Source organism: Primulina tabacum, chromosome 4 (genome assembly GCF_025594145.1).
Source record: "Primulina tabacum isolate GXHZ01 chromosome 4, ASM2559414v2, whole genome shotgun sequence".
NCBI lineage: Eukaryota > Viridiplantae > Streptophyta > Magnoliopsida > Lamiales > Gesneriaceae > Primulina > Primulina tabacum.
In genome coordinates this window covers 12111867-12134816 of record NC_134553.1, presented here as the reverse complement: position 1 = coordinate 12134816, position 22950 = coordinate 12111867, and the positions used below count along the sequence as shown (strand labels likewise).

The 22950-nt window shown below is 35.2% G+C and overlaps 2 protein-coding genes across 2 annotated transcripts in view; both read left to right on the top strand.

Annotated features, from left to right (window-relative positions):
* LOC142543093 (transcription initiation factor IIA large subunit-like) overlaps window positions 1-22950 on the top strand; it is an 83310-nt gene that overhangs the window by 23317 nt on the left and 37043 nt on the right. The gene's annotated exons all lie outside the window — the stretch shown is intronic.
* Window positions 3983-7034, top strand: LOC142541831 (receptor-like protein EIX2). Its single transcript, XM_075648287.1, is given in 4 exon segments — window positions 3983-4677; window positions 4680-6270; window positions 6323-6439; window positions 6442-7034. Coding segments are annotated over 4 exon segments (2898 nt in total). The 5' UTR covers window positions 3983-4005; the 3' UTR covers window positions 6960-7034.

Below are 22950 nucleotides of genomic sequence, written 5' to 3'. Positions count from 1 at the left end.
AGTGAAGTACTTTGAGTAGAAAACCTCTTTGAACCCATTCCAAGGCAGTACCTACAAGTTGACTGCCACTGACGCACTCTCCCACCATAGTCTGGCATCCCCTGTCAGAAGGAACGTGGCGCACCTGACCCGGTCTGCATCAGTCAGTTCCATGAAGTCGAAGATTACCTCGATGGACTTAATCCATCCTTCAGCTACCATCGGGTCAGTGGTACCCAAAAACTCCTTTGGGCTCATACGTCTGAACCTCTCGTAAACTGCTTCCGGTCTGGGCCTCTCCCCCGCATCTACTGCAGTCTGGTTCCTCGCAAACTGTGCCAAGAACTGCGTCATACCTGCAAGCATCTGAGCTTGCATATCCGGAGGTGGAGGATTGGCCCTCTCCTCATTTCGGGCCTCTCTGTCCTCTTCCCTTGCTTCTCGGTTAATCAAGCGTCTAGGAGGCATACTGTTCCAATAAATTACCCAACACATAAGCCCCACATGCATGAACATGATATAAACAACATAAGATGTACGTATATTGAACTTAAAACAGGGGCATGCTGAAATCATGACTTATTGCTTAATACATAACATAATTCAAAACTTTAAAACTTACAAATTTGAGGTGTGACTTCGTGAGCTTCTTGCGACTGACAGTAGGCGTAACCCTTTACAAGAACACCGCTCTGATATCAACTGTAACATACCGTACTTTTTACGACTAAAATTTGCGGAAGAATTAAAAATTTTCTGGAATACGAAAATAAAAGCAATACGGTCGTACTACATCGTCCGTTCACCAATAAAAATTTGCTGAAAAAATGCTTGTTTCAAACATCGTAACCCACATCAAATCAGAGTATTTTAAAATGCATAAAAATCGTAAAAATAACGTGGGCGGTCCTCGGGTTTAGCCTCCCGCTCAGTCCAAGCCTGCTCTTTGGTCCCACCTCCTGTCTCCTCATAAACATCCTCACCTGCATCGATCAAGTCTAGTGAGTCTAAAGACTCAACACGTATAAACTGAAATAACGAGTATTACGTAATAAAACCACATGCAACTTTAAAATATGACATACATACTTGAAACTTGAACTTGCACTAAACTGAACATACGTACATTACATAGACGTGCCATAACGTGAAAACTTTTCATAAACATGCTTGCATACTGGTACATACTTGAACATACATGAACTTCATAATTTTGCGTAGAGAATGTTTCAAAGAAGTGACTCATATCATAATCGCCTGATCAGACTAAACCACAGTACTGGATGACAGGGACGTATCCACTGCCACATACATGAGATCCCCGTTCATAATTTAACGGGCTGATTGGTCCACGTTCATGATTTAACGCTTTCCAATCACGATCTAAACCCGTTCATGATTTAACGGGGGGAGAGGTCCTCGGCCACGTTCACCGACTTCCAAACCCATTCATAAATTGGTCGCAAGACATTTAGCATATCTCAAAAATTTAAAAATATTTTCTTGCACGTCGAACATACTTACTTGGCGTTGAGGGATTCGGTGGACTTCGATCGGGGCCGTTGCTGCACATACTAATCATGAATTTACATGCTTAACTTGCATTCTTAGACGTAGGTACGCATGCTCACCACCAAACTCCATCAACACTTAAGGCGTTCTAAGACACTCGGGAATTGACCTCATTTAAATCAATGTACTAAACCATCACAAGAAATCCCAAAACAAACGATTAATTTTCCCCAATATAAGAGGTACACGGACCCCGGGACTGGGTCCGTGTATGTGCGCAAAGAAGGTACCAACAAAAGGAAAGGACACGGACCCCGTGCCCTGGTCCGGCTCCGGGTCCGTGTAGACTCGGTAAAATACACTACGAAGGATATAAAGGCACAAACCTCGTGTCCTGGTCCGTGTGGGGGTCCGTGTACTCTCGCAAAAAGGATAGTCAAGAAGAAACAAAGACACAGACCCCGTGCCAGGGTCCGTGTTCGGGTCCGTGTACTCTCGTTGGACGCGAACTCACGAAAATCTGTACATGTCCTGCTTACATTCTAGACTTGTTCGTACGGACCATGAACCGACATCTCGAGACACATCCTAACATGCCATAACATGAAACCAACTTCATACAAGCACCCAAAGCAATGACGTCCACCTTACGACACATACAATTCAAAAACGTGGCAATTGACACTAAATCGGTTCCTACGACTTCTAGTGTATTCGAGTACCTATCAACACCGAACGACATGTCAAATAACAACCCAACATCATACTGATCATACCTAGACGCAGCAACGATCACCCGTCGATTCCCAACGAAGCCTGCAACAATAAAATCTCCAAAACGCATCGATACATAATTTTCTGAAAAACGAAGTTTGAGCAGTCCCGCGAAAAACGTCATAACTTACTCAATTTTTATCCAACTATTTCGAATTTACTGTCAAATCGAAGGTATCGAAAAGTTCTACAATTTTTGTGGTGAAAGTTTTTCTCAGAATCACGACCGAAAGGTCGCAGTATTTAAAAAGACAGTAAAAACGAGTTTTCAGATCTAGAAAAAAAACTGAAACCAATTTCCGCTCAAACGACGAACGTCACACATAAAATTTTACGCATAAAAATAACACAACACATAATATGACGAGATCGATGCAGAAATAACAGAATATACGTGCCTTTTGATGATAAACTTTACCGAAACGGCGATACCGAAGCGGAGAAAGAAGCGAGGTTGATCCGGGACGAGCGTGGCACTAAATTCTTTGAAGAAAACTGACTAAATCTCGCAGGATTTCCAGAAGAAGGGGCGGCTGCTATTCTTCTCTTAGAACCCTAGTTTTGTTCTCTCAAACATAATAAAACTGATTTGCAAATATGTGTGTGTGTGTTTGAGGCATGTGAAAACGTTTTTGTGTGTGTGTGTGTAGCGTGAGTTTTGAAATAATTAGAGACTAAAATTTGCTCATTTAGAAATTATTAATTTAATTAAAAAGGCTAATACACCTCTAGCTATAACCAATTCCTTAATTAAAATTAAACACACACTCATTTATAAAATTCTCTAATATGCAAGATAAAATAAGAAATGCTAATTTAAAAGTTTTAAAACTCTAAATCCCTAAATTAATAATTTAGGCTTTAAAATACTAAAACTTAATAAATTATCTAAAACGCCTCATTCTTGACTAAAAATTAAAATACCCCAATTTTAAAGTACCCAAAAATCGTCACCGGTCTTTTCCTCGATCCCGCCTCGAGTAATCGCCTGAAACATGAAACTCAAAACATTTTAACGTGCATCTCATAAACATAATTAATTTAAAATAATGCATTCAAATAAATCATGCATGGCTAAAACTCAATTTAAACTTAAATAAATGATTTAATAATTAAATAAATGCATGAGTTATACGTGTATTGAATTTGGGCACTACAACTTTAGTTGGTTTACTTCAGTTTTACTAGTTCCATTGAACTGCCAAGTCTCCTTCAATTTAGTTACGCTTTACCAGTTTAGTTATCGGTTTATTCAGGTCTTCTGATCGGTTACTGGTCAATTTGTCAAACTGTGAAACTAATAAATTCCAACACTAACTCTTCACACACTTTAACCAAAACTCGGTTTTTTCTATGCTACACTAGGAGTAACAATCTCGATGTATTTTTATACAAAATAATTATATGAACATTGCATAAAAACAAACAATGTTGTGCTATCAATATTTTTTTGTTTTCAATTCAGATATTCATATTAACATCTTGCGTAAAACGCATCCGCAGTAACAATTATGGAATAGTTGGAATTTGTCCAACCTCCATGATAGAGTGTGGCCCCATTGACTTGAAGTCCACTCTAGCAAAGTGAAGTATTATTATTCACGGAGAATTTAATAAGGCAAGAAAATTGTGGACTTTGTTTGGCAAATTCTTAGGTCCCAGCTTGGAATTTTGTCCTCTAAGAGCCATTATATATGACATATGTAATTGTCATATGTAATTGGCATAAATTAAATTAATATGAATGTTGTCACCAAAAAACTCATCACTTTCATGCATACGCTACTTTTTCTGGTCATTTTATGGATCTTGCTCGTTAGTGGAACCATCGGAGACGACGTAGTCAGATGCTTAGAAAAGGAAAGATTGGTGCTACTTAAGGTCAAAGATGATTTGATAGATGATTATGGCATACTCTCTACTTGGGGACCTGAGGAAGCCAAGAAAGATTGCTGCAAATGGAATGGTGTTCGCTGCGATAACCGCAGTAATCACGTCGTGGCGTTGGATCTTTTCGGTCCCAAGGGGAGACATACCTATTTTCATCACTTGGCCGGTAAGATAAGCCCGTCTTTGGTTGAACTAGAATATCTTAATCATCTCGACCTCAGCACCAACGATTTTAATGAGACCTCTATTCCTGAATTTTTTGGCTCTCTTGCTAAACTTAAGTTTCTCAATTTGGCTAATTCCAATTTTCGTGGTTTGATCTCACATCATCTAGGGAAGCTATCCATGTTGCAACATCTTGATCTTAGTGAGAACTGGTTACTAAATATTACAGATCTTGATTGGCTTTGTAATTTACGCTCACTGGAATATCTTGATCTCGGTGGACTTGATCTCAGTACAGTTACGACATGGATGCAAACAATAAGCAAACTTCGCACACTGAAATCATTGCACATGCCGGACTGTACCTTTTCATCAGTTCTTCCTACATCACTTCCTTTCATCAACTCTTCTACGTCTTTTCTGTCATCGATTTTTCTTGCTGTTCCCTGAACACCATATCGATTTTAGTCTGGTTTCTTAACATGAGCAGTAGCTTTAGTTATATTGATTTCAGTCATAATGCTATGAAAGGGAAGATTCCTGTTGCTTTGGGGAATCTTGAATCCCTTTCCCATGTCGATCTCAGTGTTAACATGCTTGAAGGTGGGATTCCTGATACTTTAGGGAATCTGACATCCTTCCTTTATGTTGATTTATCCAATAACATGCTTGAAGAACGAATTCCTAGTGGTTTATGGAATTCCACCATGTTCAAATATCTTGATCTAAGTGAAAATCTGTTGTGTGGTTCACTACCTCATACGTTGAGACTTCCCCATCTTGAAGCTCTACTATTGTCTGAAAATCGATTTGTCGGCAGTGTGCCTGATCTTGCATCATGTACATCATTGGCATTAGTGCGGCTACAAGGTAACAGATTCAATGGAACTCTAGCTAAAAGCATCGGATCCCTATCTAAACTTGAGGTATTGAACCTTGGTTCAAACAACTTGGAGGGCATTATTAATGAAGCCCATTTTTCGAACTATTCTGATCAATTTTATGACCTGGACTTGTCTTTGAACTCGAATTTAAGAGTAGAGATCAGCTCTCATTGGAAACCTCCATTTAAAATTATATTTATAAGTTTGACATTTTGCAAGTTGGGGCCAGAATTTCCATACTGGCTTCTGAATGCATGTGGCCAGTCTGCAAGTCTTGATATTTCAAATACTCAGATTTCAGACACAATAGATAAAAAGATTTGGGACAATTCGATTTGTTTTTGGTATTTGAATATGTCAAATAACCAGATATATGGCATTGCTCCTGATTTATCATGTGAAACTTTCCGCTATGTTGACTTGAGCTCCAATGAGTTTGATACGCTGCCCCTTTTGGCTCCGTCCTTAAATTTTGTAAATCTTGCAAGGAATAAATTATCGCGGAGATTGACACGTATTTGTGCCGCAAGTTTTGTGGTGGTTCTTGACATTTCAGACAACAGATTATCAGGTGATCTTCCTCATTGTCTGAAGAATTTGACATATATCGAGTATTTTAATGTGGCAAACAACAATTTCTCCGGGAGAATTTCAGAATCACTTGGCTATATGAGTGTTCTTTCTTCTTTACATATAAGAAACAACAGTTTTAGAGGAGAGATTCCTACATCATTGAGGAAGTGTCGTTGGTTACATGTTTTGGATCTCGGAGAAAACAATTTGACTGGTCACGTTCCAGCATGGATAGGTGGAAGTTTGCCAATGTTGGCTGTGCTAAGCCTAAGATCCAATGACTTCTATGGTAGCTTGCCTTTAACCTTGTGTCATCTACGAAATCTACAACTATTGGATCTGTCTTTGAATAAGATTTCTGGAACAATACCCAAATGTATGAACAATTTCAGTTCTATGAGTTTGAACCCAGATGTTAACCAAATACCGGACAATATATCATATGTTTTCCCAAGTGGATTTGGGGGAGCTCTTCTACGACAGCATAACATTAGTATGGAAAGAGAAGGAGTCGAGTATCAGAATCTAATACTTTGAGTAGAAAGAGAAAGAGAAGGAGGTCGAGTATGTCAGAAATCTAATACTTTTGAAAGTCGTTGATCTTTCAAGTAATAAGTTAGTTGGACATATACCTCATGAAATATCAAATCTTAATGGCCTTTTGCCTTGAATCTTTCCAGAAACAACTTGACAGGCTCTATTCCACAAGACATTGGCCAGTTAAAAATTTTAAATTCTCTTGATTTGTCGGAAAACAACCTTTCAGGTGAAATTCCAGACACCCTGTCACAACTGAGTCATCTTGGAGTTCTAAACTTGTCTTTCAACAACTTGTCCGGTAAAATTCCATGGAACAATCAAATACAAACTTTCGACTCTTCTTCGTATACAGGAAATCCTCTACTTTGTGGTCCTCCACTTCCAAAGCATTGTCCGGGCGATGAAAACCCAATCTCTACAGAAAATGTTGATGGGATGGACCATGGCGAGCTCATAAGTACAGGTTTTTATGTGGCAATGGCACTTGGGTTCATTGTTGGCTTTTGGGGAGTGTTCGGGACGTTAGCACTCAAAAAATCTTGGAGGCTTATGTATTTTAAGATGGTGGTAAATGTGAATGATTGGGTGCATGCAAGGATAGCTGTGAATTGGAACCACATGCGAAGATATTTTGAGAATTAGTCATAGAAGATTGTGTGTTTAATTAATACTTCTGTTTAAGGGAAAATAAATATATGAATGTAATAAAGATTTCAATATCTTGAATCTGATTTACTTTTATATTATTATTACTACCGTTTTATGTTTCAGTGCCTTTTGTCCACAAGAATTAGATTTCTTGTTTTTTTTGCTTTTGTGTTCAAGTTATAGAACGGCTCTACAGTTACATTGTAATTGAGTTGGATATTCACTGGGGTATTCATCAAATTTTATAAACTGTGTAATTCGGTAAATTTTGAGATTTTGAGATTTTTATTTTTTACCATAAATTTTTACTTTCATAACACGTTATCAGCACGAAGCTCTATAAGTCCTCCATATCTATTACTTTGTATTGCAATATTCATTAACTATAAAATGCATCGTAATTTTTTTTAGTACCACCATGTCAAACTTGGCAAAGCTTGAATTCATTGCTTTGATATTACGGGAAATAATTATATGCCATGGACTCTCGATGTAGAAATGCATCTTGAGTTAGTGGGTCTAAATGAGACTATAAAGAAAATGGCATATCCACCTCACAAGAAAAGACAAAAGCCATGATATTTTTGCGTCGACATCTCGATGAAGAATTAAAATGTTAATATCTAATTGAAAAAGATCTCATGGCTTTGTTGAATGGATTAAAAGAAAGATTCGAACATATAAGAGAAGTTATACTTCCGACCGCACGGGATGAATGGAATACGTTGAGATTCCAAGATTTTAAAAAAGTCAGTGATTACAACTCAACGATGTATAGAATAATCTCGCAATTGAAATTTTGTGGACACGAGATTACTGAATTGAAAATGCTTGAAAAAACATTTTTCACTTTTCACGCATCAAATATAACTCTACAACAACAATATAGAGTGCGTGGATTTTCGAGATATTCTGAACTTATCGTATGTCTGCTTGTGGCGGAAAAGAATAACAAGCTATTAATGAGAAATCATCAGGCACGACCCACTAGTTCAACGGCATTTTCTGAAGTAAATGTCATAAGCAAAAATGAATTAAAATCTGGAAACCAAAATCAAAGTTATAGACAAGATTTTGGTCGAGGACGAAATCGAGGTCGTGGACGTGGAGTAGTTGTGGTCGTGGACGTGGCCGTGTTTTGAAAATAATAGAGATAGTTACTCCTATAACTCATCTCAAAAGAGCGCCCCAAACCATCCATTGAAAGGCATCATGAGAATATGAGTGTTAATGAGAATCACTCAAAAAGATTTGAAAGTTCTTGTTTTAGATGTGGTACTCCAGGACATTGGTCCGGTATTTGTTGAGCCCCTGATCACCTTTGTAAACTTTATAAAGAATCAATAAAAGAGAAAGAAAAGGAGACCAACTTCACTGAACACAGTGAACCTTTGAGTGATTCAACTCATTTTGATGCTGGAGATTTTCTGATTGATTTCTCGGACAATGATCAATTTACTGGTGAAATAGATACGTAAAATATTTATTTTACTATTTACTCATGATAATATTTATCGTGTGTATTTTTACATTTGTATTGTATTGTATTTTATTTTTATAAATGTATTGTCAGTAATTTATTTCATTGCATATTTTTTTTAAGTTCAAATATGGAAAATACTATTAACAAAGCTGAAGTTTGCATATATGATAGTGGTACAACGCACACTATCCTCCGAGATAAAAGATATTTCTTGGAACTAAAACAACAAAAACAATGGTGAATACAATATCAGGTCTGTAGACTTGATTAAAGGATGTGGTAAAGCACAATTTTTGTTACCTAATGGTACAAAATTTTGATCAATGATGCTTTTATTCACCACAATCAAAAAAAATTTGTTGAGTTTTAATGATATATATTCCCATGGGTATGATACTCAAACAATGAATGAAGGGAATGAGAAATATATGTGTCTTATCACATATAAATCAGGAAAGAAATATGTGATTGAAAAACTACCAATGCTCCCTACTGGATTGCATTACACATATAAGTCCCATTGAATCAAACATGGTAGTTGATAATTCTTCAATATTAACCAATTGGCATGATCGATTGGGACATCCTGGTTCAACAATGATGCGAAGAATTATAGAAAATACACATGGTCATCGCTGAAAGACCAGAAGATCTTTCAGAATAATAAGTTTCAATGTAAAGCATGTTCTCTTGGAAAACTTATTATAAGACATCACAGCCAAAATCCAAACTGAATCACCAATGTTTCTTGAACGTATTCAGGGTGATATTTGTGGACCAATCCATCCACCATGTGGACCATTAGATACTTTATGGTATTGATTGATGCCTCCAGCAGATGGTCACATATGTTTATTGTAACTCGAAATGTTGCATTTGCAAGATTACTTGCTCAAATAATAAAATTGAGGAATCAATTTCCGATTATACAATCAAAAAATTAGACTTGATAATGCTGGTGAATTTACTTCCCAAACTTTCAATGATTATTGTATGTCTATGGGAATCATTGTTGAGCATCATTGCTCATGTACATACACAGAATGGATTGGCTGAATCATTGATTAAACGTCTGCAAATGATTGCTAGACCAATGATTATGAAAACAAAGCTACCTATTTCTATATGGGGACATGCAATTTTACATGCTGCTTCATTAATTCGCATCAGACCAAGTGCATATCATAAATACTCATTGCAGCTTGCATTTGGTAAAGAACCAGACATTTCTCATCTGAGAATTTTTGGATGTATGGTGTATGTGCCTATTGCACCACCGCAACGAAAGAAAATGGGACCTCAAAGAAAGTTGGAATTTATATCGGTTATGATAGTCCATCAATCATTCGATATCTTGAACCTCAGACAGGCGACGTGTTCACAGCACGTTTTGCTGATTGTCATTTTAATGAGGAAATCTTCCAATGTTAGGGGGAGAACAGAAACATACCGAAAAAGAAATTACATGGTATGTATCATCATTGTTACATCTGGATCCAAGAACAAAACAATGTGAAAAAGATGTACAACAAATTGTGCACTTGCAAAGAATACAAATCAAATACCAGATGCATTTCACAGACAAAAGGGGTAACTAAATCATATATACATGCTGCAAATGCCCCTGCTCGAATTGAAATTCCAAAGAAACAAATGAAAACTCATGATGTCATTAAACGCTGAAGCGTGGAAGGCCAGTCGGTTCCAAGGATAAAAATCCTCGAAAAAGAAAATTCATAGAGAAACACGATGACAAAATAAGAATGTGTTCTGAAGAAACACATGATGATCACAAAATAGAAATGTGTTCCTGAAGAAACACATGATGATGAAAATGTTCTGTCAGAACCACAAACTGACGAGAATCATGAAATCTCTATCAATTATATTAATACTGGAAAAATATGGAACCGAAAAGATATAAGAAATTGATGATATATTTTCTTATAATGTGGCAATCGACATCATAAATGATAATGAAGATCATGAACCAAAATCTTTTGGTGAATGTAAAAATCGGCAGGATTGGATAAAATGGAAAGATGCCATCCAGGTTGAATTGGATTCGCTAAATAAACGTAATGTTTTTGGACCTATAGTCCTTACACTGAAGGTGTAAAACCTGTTGGATACAAATGGGTTTTTATTCGAAAGCGAAATGAGAAAAATGAAATAGTAAGATATAAAGCTCGACTTGTTGCACAAGGTTTTTCTCAAAGGCCTGGAATTGATTATGAAGAAACGTATTCCCGTGATGGATGCAATTACGTTTCGGTATTTGATTAGCTTGGCGGTATCTGAAAATTTAGAAATGCGTCTTATGGATGTTGTTACAGCTTACTTATATGGATCACTTGATAGTAATATATATATGAAAATCCCTGAAGGATTTAAGATGAAGCACAAAGTTCAAAACCCAGAATGTTATTCTGTGAAATTACAAAGATCATTATATGGGTTAAAGCAATCGGTCGAAATGGTATAATCGACTAAGTGATCACTTGATGAAAAAGGGATATGTAAATAATTCAATATGCCCTTGTGTTTTCATTAAGAAAACAACATCCGGATGCGTAATTATTGCTGTATATGTTGATGATTTAAACATCATTGGAACGAATAAAAATTCAAGAAGTTGTGTCATACTTGAAGGAAGAATTTGAAATGAAGGATCTTGGAAAAACCAAGTATTGTCTGGGTTTACAAATTGAAAAAAAGAATGTGGAATTTGTTCACCAGACAAATTATACAGAAAAGATCCTTAAACGTTTTAATATGGATAAATCAAATCCTTTAAGTACTCCAATGGTTGTTAGATCATTAAACATAGAAAGATCCATTCCGTCCATGTGAAGATGATGAAGATATTCTTGGTCCAGAAGTACCATATCTAAGTGCTATGGTGCCCTTATGTATCCTTACAAATTGTACAAGGCCTGATATATCTTTTGCCGTAAATTTGTTGGCAAGATTTAGCACATATCCAACAAAGAGACACTGGACGGAATTAAACATATATTCCGTTATCTAAGGAACGACAGACTTGGGACTTTTGTATTCAAAGATTAATCCAAGTATAATTGGTTATGCGATGCTGGATACTTATCTGATCCACACAAGGCACGTTCCCAAACTGGATATGTATTTACTCGTGGAGGCACTGCAATTCTTGGCGTTCAGAAACAAACGCTCGTAACAACTTCATCAAATCATGCCGAGATTATTGCACTACATGAAGCAAGTCGTGAATGTGGTGGTTAAAATCAATGACCCAACATATCCAAATCATGCGGATTATCATTCGATGAGAAGCCTGTGATACTAATAAGATAATGCTGCATGTGTTGTCAAATGAAAAAGGATACATAAAAAGCGACAGAACTAAACATATTCCTCCTAAGTTCTTCGCATTCACCAAGGAGTTGAGAAGAATAAATATATTGATGCGTCACATTCAATCAAGTGAAAACTCATCAGATCTCTTCACAAAGGCACTTCTACGCAATATTCAGAAAGCAATATATAATATTGGGATGCGCAATCTACGAAATTTGTGAAGAATTGTTCGTGTCAACATGAGGGGGAGTTTACGTGACACTCTTTTTCCCTTACTATGGTTTTTATCCCAATGGGTTTTTCCTAGTAAGGTTTTTAACGAGGCAGTATAAAAACACGTAATGAAACAATCATTATGATCATCATCACAAGGGGAGTGTTGAAAATAATATTTAAAATATGTGTATTGAATATTTGAATGTTGAAAATAAGAGTTGTAAATATTGAAAATTAGTGTGATGATGTATGTAATAATGAATTTATTTTTGGATTATTTGTAAGAAATTCTATAAATAGATATTCATTGTGAAGAAAATCACAATTGAGTAGATAGAAAAATTTTATAAACTGTGTAATTTGGTAAATTTTGAGAGTTTGATATTTTTAGTTTTTACCATAAATTTTTACTTTTTCATAACAGTTTTGAAATTATCAATAGCTGGTGCGAAAATTTGAAGTACATTGGAAGTAAAAATATACTTGATTATATTATTCTTTCTCTTCTGTTATGTATTTTAACTTTATTCAAATAATAGATATTTCCAAGAGAAAAAAATTTCTTAATTATCCTACAATAAGGAACACAAAATTAGCAAAAATTATAATAAAAAAGAGGAATATATAAAATAAAATATATATTCAGTATACAAGACAAAATTGAACTTGACTCGATTTAAATGTTGTCAACTTGAGCTCGAACTCGATCTAGTAATTCATTTTATGCTCGAGCTCTAAAAGCTCGAAAGCTTAAATTCTAGCATTTAAATCTCAGCTCGGTTTTTGATATTGTAGGCCACAAAATTAAATTTTTGTAGGTCCAAGAAAATAAAAAAAAAGTTAGGCCCACAAGAAAAGTAAAACTTGTGATTTTGGCTTGTCTGCTCGATAACCGACCATGATCGAATTAGGGATCGATTACATGAATTTGAATAAAGGCCAAGAGGGAAGAAAAAAGATTGACGGTCAACTTCAATCATCAGGCAAATTACTACAAAATTTCTCTACAATATTTATCAAAAAATTCAGCAAATTTTGGCAAGATGTATGCTTTGCTTTCATATTTTCATGTCCATGATAAGATCATAATAGTTCGTATTTTATTATCAAATTTTTATTATTCTCGCTTCCAACATGTTAAATTGATACAATTTTGTGTTATTTTGTGATAGGATGAAGTTTTATGCTCTTTGGATAAATATGTGCTAAAAAGATGATTTTTATATCACATTTGAAGTTACCCATATGAACTTTATGGATGACTTGAAGCTGAATTTTTCAGAAGACGTGGGTATGTCTTGTGACTATTTTTCAGTTATCTATAAAAAATGAAGCTGACGAGAATTGCAAGGAGTGGAATTCGAAATTATGATGATAATACCATATTTTAGGAGTCTTAATTGTGATATTTAATTCATTAAAGACTTTTGAATATATAAATATATTATTGAAATAAGGGAAGATTTGATAGAGTTTTATTCTAATAAAAGCTCTATTTTCCTTATTGATAGACATAATTTCTTATTAGTATTATTAAGTTTTATTCTAGTTTTTGGATTTATCTTTAGACATCTCTCTACCCCACACCAACTTCACGTTAAAGAAAGAAGAGAAAGAAGAGGAAGTTTTCATCTATTCTCCAGAACTCAGTCTAGTTTTATTTTTGATTCAATGATATTTCTATTATTTCACATTTTATCACTGTGAGTTTTTAAAATTTATTATCTTGTTTATTCAAGTATTGTTAGTTTATGATTTATTTATATGAAAGTTGTATGTCGATTAATCTAACAATTTAATTTTATATACAATTTTCTACTGTTATCAATAAATTCAGTTATCTGTAACCGACATGAATGATTGATACGTGAGTAGCAATAAATTAGATGTGTTTGTATAATCATAGATATTAGTCTAAATAAATCGATGAAACTATATTTATCAATTGTAGCCATCTCGATTATTAGATTTTCAGGATTAACTATTTTCACAAACTGAAAATGTTATTTTTTACAATCAATATGGAACGTATCATGCCCCAATGATTATTGATACGTTTTGAGTGGTTGATGGTTTGGTCAATTAAATTTGAAGAACACAAGAACGTAACTTTATTGGTTATCCATATAATTCTAAGGTTAATAACTTGGAAATGCATGAATGAATATTTTGTTGACCGATGACCAATGATACAATTGAATAGTGGAACTCCCTTGAATCTTAACTCGGTAAGATCGAATTTTTGCATAGTTTTGCGTTAGCTGACCCTAAATAATATCATCAATGTAAATTTGAATAAGTATAGAGTGATCTTTCTCGAGAATTTGAATAGTGTCTTGTCAACTGTTCCTACAGTTAAATCTTTATCAATTAAAAATTTTAATAAAGTCCCATACCAAGCTCTGGGTGCTTGTTTAAAACCATATAAAGTTTTGTTAAGATGATAAACATGGTCAGGAAGTAAATGATTTACAAAACATGGTAGTTGTTCTACAATAAACGTCTTCATGTACTGACCATTCAGAAATGCGCTTTTCACATCCATTTGATATACTTTGAAAATCTTGAAGGATACGTAGGCAAGGAATATTCTGATTGCTTCCAGTCGAACTATTGGAGCATACGTTTCATTCATAGTATATCCTTTTTCTTGCCTATAGCCTTGTGCAACTAGCCTTGCTTTGTTCCATACAACTGAACCATCTTTGTTCAGTTTGTTCATGTACACCCACTTTGTACCCATAATAGATTTTGAAAGTGGGTCATGGAACTAATCCAGACATTTTATGGGTAAACTGATTTAGTTCTTGTTGCATAGCAATTAACCAACTGGGATCAGTTAGAGCTTTTTCAATTTTCTTTGGTTCTATTTGAGATATAAAAGTAGAGTGTATAAATAAATTGAGCATATGTCTCCAAGTCTTTACCGGACTAGATAGGTTACATATTACCAAATCATGAGGATGATTTTTCTCCATCTGTATGTTGGATCTGTCAAACTTCTTGCGCAACTGGTTCAGTTTGTAATTGACCAGTTTCTTCTGCTTTAGTTGGAATGACTTCAGTTTGTGTTTGAATATTATCTTGGTGTACTTCAAACTGATCATTACGAACTGATTCTTGTCCAACTAGTTGATTTACCACTTCGGGTTCTGGTGTTTGAAGGATATTTCTGACAGCGTGAGTTTCATCTTCACTGTATTTGAAGGATATTTCTGACAGAGTGAGTTTCTTCTTCACTGTAAACTTCAAGACTGATATCTATTAAGCGATTTGTTAGCTCAACTGGATGTCTACATCAGTTGCTTATCAGATTGTACAGTTTCATAAAGAACAACATGTATTGGTTCTTCAACCTTAAGTCTGAGACTTTAATAATCTTTTGAGTACTTTAGTTGGTTTACTTCAGCTCTACTAGTTCCATTTAACTTTCAAGTCTCTTCAATTCAGTTACGCTTTACCAGTTCAGTTATCGGTCCAGTCAGGTCTTCTGATCGGTTACTGGTCAGTTTGTTAAATTGTGAAACTAATAAATTCAACACTAACTCTTAACACACTCTAACCAAAAATCGATTTTTTTATGCTAAACCAGGAATAACAATCTTGATGTATTTTTATACAAAATAATTATATGAACATCTTGCATAGAAGCAAACAATGTTGTGCTATCAATACTTCTTTGTTTTCAATTCAGATATTTATATTAACATCTTGTATAAAATGCATCCGTAGTAACAATTATGCTATAGTTGGAATTTGTCCAACCTCCATGATAGAGTGTGGCCCCATTGACTTGAAGTCCACTCTAGCAAAGTGAAGTATTATTCACGAAGAATTTAAAAGGCAACAAAACAGTGGGCTTTGTTTGGCAAATGCTTAGGTTCCAGCTTGGAATTTTGTCCTCTAAGAGCCATTATATATGACATACGTAATTGGCATAAATTAAATTAAAATGAATGTTGTCACCACAAAACTCATCACTTTCATGCTTTTTCAGGTCATTTTATGGATCTTGCTCGTTAGTGGAACCATCGGAGACGATGTATTGAGATGCTTAGAAAAGGAAAGGATTGGTGCTACTTAAGGTCAAAGACGATTTGATAGATGATTATGGCATACTCTCTACTTGGGGACCTGCGGAAGCCAAGAAAGATTGCTGCAAATGGAATGGTGTTCGCTACGATAACTGTTATAGTAGATGCACTGCAAGCCAACGGTTGGCTAGGGAATTTATTGACTCAAGTGTAATAAACGATCTTTATTTTAATATAATTTAACTTTTTATGGTTTTGTTTTACTTTATCTGTATACCCATGCAATCAGCATAGATAAAGTCCTTGATTATACTTTAATACAAATGAATCGTAATTCGTTGATGAAACTCATTGTAAACACTGTATAATCTAAATTCGTTCCTAGTCGATTCAGCCGCCTAAAACATGGATAAAGGTCGCTCGAGCTCGAGACTAGCATATGTGATGTTGTATACTGCGTTTCTTGGTAAGGACATAGATATGTCCAAACATGCAGATGGGTAGTCATATGATGATTATATCGAACAACCCTCCTTCGGATTTTCCAAGTGGTTATCATTCATCGAGAGGATAAATCCGTGGTTATGATTGTACACCATTAGTACTTACGACCCGGGACAACACTGAGGCTCTATATGCTAGGGTTGTGCTTTGACTCGTTTATCGACTTCATGATAGTCATCAGGTGGCAAGATTGGGTACAGTTGCGACATATGTAGGAGCCAGTGCGTCGGAGTCAGGAATTAACCGCTCACACTGCGGGTGTGGATATCCTATGTGATCTGATGAAATACTAGTGCATGGAATCTCTGGCCAGAGTATGAGATGTACGTTAGAGAAGAAGTTCTTCAATTGTACATGCGATGCCACTATTTATTCTCAAAGATGTATCACATAGTTATCAAATTATTATGCAACCCTCGATGAACCAATGGTTTCAGATTCGATCGGGATATATGAGATGAAGGGACTGTACTGTACGTTAATCATAATCGACTGATTCTTGTAGGCACTATCAGTAGTGATAACTAGGGAATCATGGGGCGATGCTACTAGACGCTCTTACCATGATTCGATGGATTTAATCAGAAATATGATTTCTGACATTCTCATGATCAATTGTGATGCATAGAATGTGGCAAGTTAGGGTAAGCCCGAATAAGAGATTATGTTCTGAATCACAAAGAGTTGTGAACCCATGGCTAGCTGTATCCCTGAACCATTGAGGGTCACACAAGCACTGGTTTACTTGTTCTCGTTGAGATAATAAATTCAATGAGTTGGATTTATAAGAAATAAGTTTGATATGATCAATTTATAAGCTTATAAATAAAATTTATAAAAGCTTATAGGAATTTTGAGAGCATGACTGTTAAGACAGTCAAAGGAGTACACCTGACTTATTTAGACATTGGTGATCTCGAAATTAAAGTGTACATCATAATAACAAATAATTTGAAATTGTAACATCGATGATATTGGATCGTCGATCGGGATTATGATGAGATTAATGTAATGGAAGCATGGAACATGGGTTTGTAAGAGTATAAGCCCATCATGCTAATTTATTAAAGTTCAAATGAGCTTTAATGATTAAATTATATTTTAATTGAGTTAAATATAGCTCATTAAGTTTTTATAAAATATGGTATTGATTTATGTAATATGAAAATATTCATGATACCAAAATTTTAAAACTTGCACATAAAGCGAAATAATATTAATGCATGATATTCTCAAATATATATGCATCGAGATTGACCATGATATGAGATGCATTTTTGGAATCTTTAATTAACTTAATTAGTATGATTAATCAAGTAAAAAAAGATTAGAAAAAATTAATAAGGATTTTTTCCTTATTTACTAATTAGCATCCGAAAGTTGATGATGGAGATACATTGACTCTTTCCAAAAGTTTTCGGTGATTTGGCATGCAATTAGAATCCATAATTAACTTAATTAAATTAATTAATTAAGTAAAGTATGGATTAGAAAATTAATAAGGATTTTTATTATTCTTATTGCACAAGCATCATTCGAAAAACATTCAATGAAGAGGACCGAAACTTTAGAAAAAGAAAAAGAGGAGAAAGTCTTAAATTTTTCCATCGGCCAATTCTTGTTCTCAAAAAGGTTTTGAACCAATTTTTGTTTTCTTGATCTCAAACACAAAAATATCTTCTACACTTTCTAGTGCAAGTTAGAAGAGGAACAAGTAATCCAGTCGTGGACCTGATTCAAAGATTAAAGAAGTAGATCGAAGAACATCGTAGGGATTTACAACAAGAGCTACGTCCGCTAATATCAGTGTTGTTAGAGCCAAGTGAAATTTCACTAAAGGTATATTTTTAAACATCCTATGTATGTTTATTTAATTTAAATTATACGAGTGTCCAAAAAAATATTTTGAGTGTCAAAATAAAATTTTTATAACTTCCGCTGCGTTTGGGCACGAGAAAACTGAGATCCAACAATGGTATTAGAGCCAGGTTCTCTATAACGTATGATTTAAATCATATTGAATAGTTTATTTCTAACTACAAAAGAAAATTTTTCAGAAAAATGATGCACCATAAAAAAATTTATTTTTCCAGAAATAAAAAAAAATTATTTTCGGATCTGCCCGGAACCGTTCCGGGCAGACCGCGGCTGGCGCAGGCGCTCTGCGAGCATCATGCGCATAACGGGTGCACGGCTGTGCGCGCAGGGCGTGCCTGCGACTGCCCAAAAAGTTCGGGCAGTGCGCGGGCACCGAGGGCGGCTGCCCGAGAACGTCTCGGGCACTGTGCTGATTATTGGGCTTGAATTGTTTGGGCCTAGGGTGCGATTTTCAGATTTTTTCAAAACTTTGGATTAATTGGTATTTTATGAAAATTAGTTCAATTTATCTTTTGAAAAATTAATTTTTGAAAAATTAATAAATTACTTGTAAAATAAATAATTAGAATATGATTTTAATTATTTATGGTAAAAATGAGTTTTACAAGAAATCAATTATTATTGAATTAATTGGAAATTAAATAAAGTTGTTTGTTTAATTTATTAAATTCTTTAATAATTATGGTGATTAGTGATAATATTATTATATACATGATTTATCAATTAATTAAATTTGTTTAATTAATTGATGTTAATATTTGATATTAAATGCATGAAGGATGATCGAGAGCCTTGACCAATGTGTTAGGTGTATGTTAGGATATTTTACTGTTTTATTCATTTTGTTAATATTTGATATTATTAAAGTGGGCATGGTTTATGGCTCGTTCCCACCTATGAGATGTATCCCTTATGTAACATGGCTATTTAAATGAAATTATTAGAAATAGTGGAGATCAAGACTGGAAGATGGTGGGCCCGATAAACAAGATGAAGACATGTAAAATATTGGAAGCACTTGTAATAGATGTATTGCATCCCTGTGTTCACCTAGGTTTTGGACCTGGATCCATGTCTGGCTCACATGGATCTAATAGTGTTGGTGATCGATCATCTTTATTTATTGTTGAATGTCATATTATGATTTATATGTGATATATAGTAGTATGCATATATGCATATTATTAGATAATATAGTTGCATGAATCCGGCAAACATACAATCTCTGAGACAATTTCAAAATTAAAATCCCTCATTTTGAATAAGATTCAAATTTATATCAAACCATAAAAATAAAAATTAAAAGATTTTAATTTATTCTTGCCTTCCATCAACCGTGGTTGAATGTTGATCGCTACCCGCGGACAATGTCTGGCTCATACTATTTGGGAGGCCTTGACGCCGGAAAGCTGTGACTTCCACTTGACATATGATGTGAATTGAGTGGAACTCCCATGACTTCGGCTCATATTATTGGGGGAACTCATGGCGACCGTCCACTACAATTCAATATTGATGGGTCGGTTTGACACGCGAAAATAAACGGCGTCATATTATTGGGTTCTTATTAAACGTGAGGCGAAACAGGCGGAGGTTGCATAGGGATGCAATTGGATTCTACTTTTTAGAAATTATAATTGGCTGATATTATTCGGGATTATAATTGACTAATTGGATTCTACGTGTCCACTAAGGAAATACGATTTCTCTTTTTAATCAGAGGGTGGTGAAAATATCAAAATAGCGGGAGGAAAATTTATAAAATAAATCCATATTTTTATATCTTAGAATTATTGTAAAATAATCAGCAACCATTATTATATTTTCATATCAGTATATTTTCGATTTCGTCACGTAATTCATTTATGTTATTAACAAGCTAACCGAACCTGAGTTTCAAGACTGGTTGGCAAAATTGTTCTGAATTCGGAGAAAATGGCATACACACTAATGTCAGTCTTGCTAAACTGATAAAACATGCAAGATGGTAGGACCATAGTATGCAAGCTAAAGTGTAACATGCTCGCTTCTATGTCAAATGAACTGCATGGACAGTTTGAGGAAATGTTGAATGCTGCTGACATTCGAATGCATGTGCAAGAGTTGCATGGTGCATGAAACTAATACGATGATGCACACCGCTTTCAAGGAGCTCATGACTACATGTATGCAAGATAGGGCTCTGGCTCATGAGCATGGTGTACATTTGACTAGGCTTATTGAGAATGTGGTGGGCTTGGAATATGTGATTCCTGATGAGTTACTTGATGACATCAACTATCCTCCTCATTTGACGTGGTTATGGTGAACTTCAATTTGAATAAGATAGATGATAGCCTTGAAGAGCTAGTCAATATGCTTATGACTTATGCGATCACCATAAAATAAGAAAATGTTGTTTTAATGGGCCTCTCGTCAGGACGAAAAATCACCCACAAGGTAAGGGAAAGAAATGTTCTGCCCCTCACAAGAAAAATAAACCCAATAAGAGGCAAAACTCTGAAGGACACTTAAAGGGCCTACAAAGCCCGATAAGTCAGAACATATTTATTGCACTGCAAGAAGTCCGGACATAAGAAATTATATGAGCAGAAATGTTATGGAAATGATAAGTGAATGTCCAAAGTAAACAAGATTTCAACAACAAACAAAAGAAAATTAGATGATCCAAATCTCGCACAAATGTGGCACGCTAGACTCGGTCGCATTTTCAAAAGAAGGATGCACAAGTTAGTGGGAGAAGGCATGTTTGACTTGTCAGACATAAATTCTCTACCTACTTGTGAGTCCTGTCTAAAAGAAAAAAATGACCAAGGCTCCATTCAATGGAAATGTGGAATGTGCACATGGTCTACTGGATTTGATCCACACAGACGTTTGTGGCCCGCTAAATGTTAGCACAAAATATATGAAAACCTACTTCATTACCTTACTGATGACCATTCGAGGTATGGGTATGTCTACTTGATGAGACACAAATCTGAAGCTTTTGAAAAGTATAAAGAATTCAGATCAGAAGTAGAAAAACAATTAGAAAGAAGTATTAAGCACTTCGATCTGATCGAGGTGGATATACTTGAGTATTGAGTTGTTGGGTTATCTAAAAGAAAATGAGATTCTCTCACAGTGGACTCCACCAGCAATACCACAATTGAATGGTGTTTCTGAACGACGTAATTGAACTTTGATGGACATGGTTCGATCTATGATGGGACTTACTGAATTGCCTACATCGTTTTAGGGCTTTGTGCTTGAAACTACGGCAATGTTGTTGAATAATGTCCATAAAAAAGCAGTGAATAAAACACCATATGAGATATGGATGGGAAAACTCCCAAATATTCTTACTTGGGAATATGGGGATGTCCTGCTTACGTGAAGCAGACAGTGGGAGACAAATTGGATAGTTGATCCACTTTGTGCTACTTTGTAGGATATCTAATGAATTCTGTTGGATATTATTTCTATCATGTTGGGATCGGAAAAGAGTCTAGAGGGGGAGTGAATGAACTCTTTCAAATTTTCTTTTCTAAAATTAGTTTTCAATCGTTTTTAGGCGGTTGAAAATTCTTTCTGAAACGGTTTGGAAACTTGAACCACTGATGAGTGCGGGAAAACGGTTATCATTCCCAATAGACAGTTCAAACACTTTTAGCAAACTTAACAAATTGCGGTTGGAAAAGTAAGAGCTTACAAGAAGTAAATAACACAGGATTTTTATGGATGTTCGGAGATTGAATACTCCTACGTCAACCCTTCTTCCTTTTCCAGGAAGGATTCCACTAAAAGACTTTGGCTTTACAACGTATTTGCAACAGCCCACTCCAACCAGGACTTATCACACTGTCTGTATTGAAACTCTTAGTGATCACTTTACATTTCTGGATATTAAGAACACTCAATTCACCAGACACCAGACTTGATCTATAACCAAAAGGTTACTGATGTGAATAAACGATTTGTTTTGAGTAGCACGAAATTGATCCTTAGACGATCGAGAATAATGTTGTTTAAAGCGTGCTTGAGAGAGCGATGAAGCATGTAAGATTGTGGTAGCGCTCTGAGATCTTTTTGTGTATGCTAGCAACAAGATTTTTCAGCTGATCGATCAAGTGTTTTTGCTAGCATACGATCTTCTTAACGGTCGGAAAGGATGCATCAACGTTAACTTGCTCCAATGAACAGATGTGTTGCTGTCGACTTGATGACATTTAATGATCTTTCATAGACGCATTTAATGTTCCTTTTGCTCGGCATAGTTCTGAAGCGCTTTTCCTGAAGAGTTCATTTTATGGTAACAGTCTTCTTTATCAGAACTGGAAATCTATACTTGGTCTACCCTTTCTGAGATAAAGATATAAATGCATATCATTTTTGGAACTGATGAAAGTATATGTTGACTTCAAGACGATGTAATATTTTGAATGTATGAAGTCGGTCAGAGAATGTCTTCGAGCAATAAATAGTCTTCTTTAATGATCTGGTTCTGAGAATCATTAAAGTCCAAGCTGAATCTGCTAACGGTCTGAAGTAA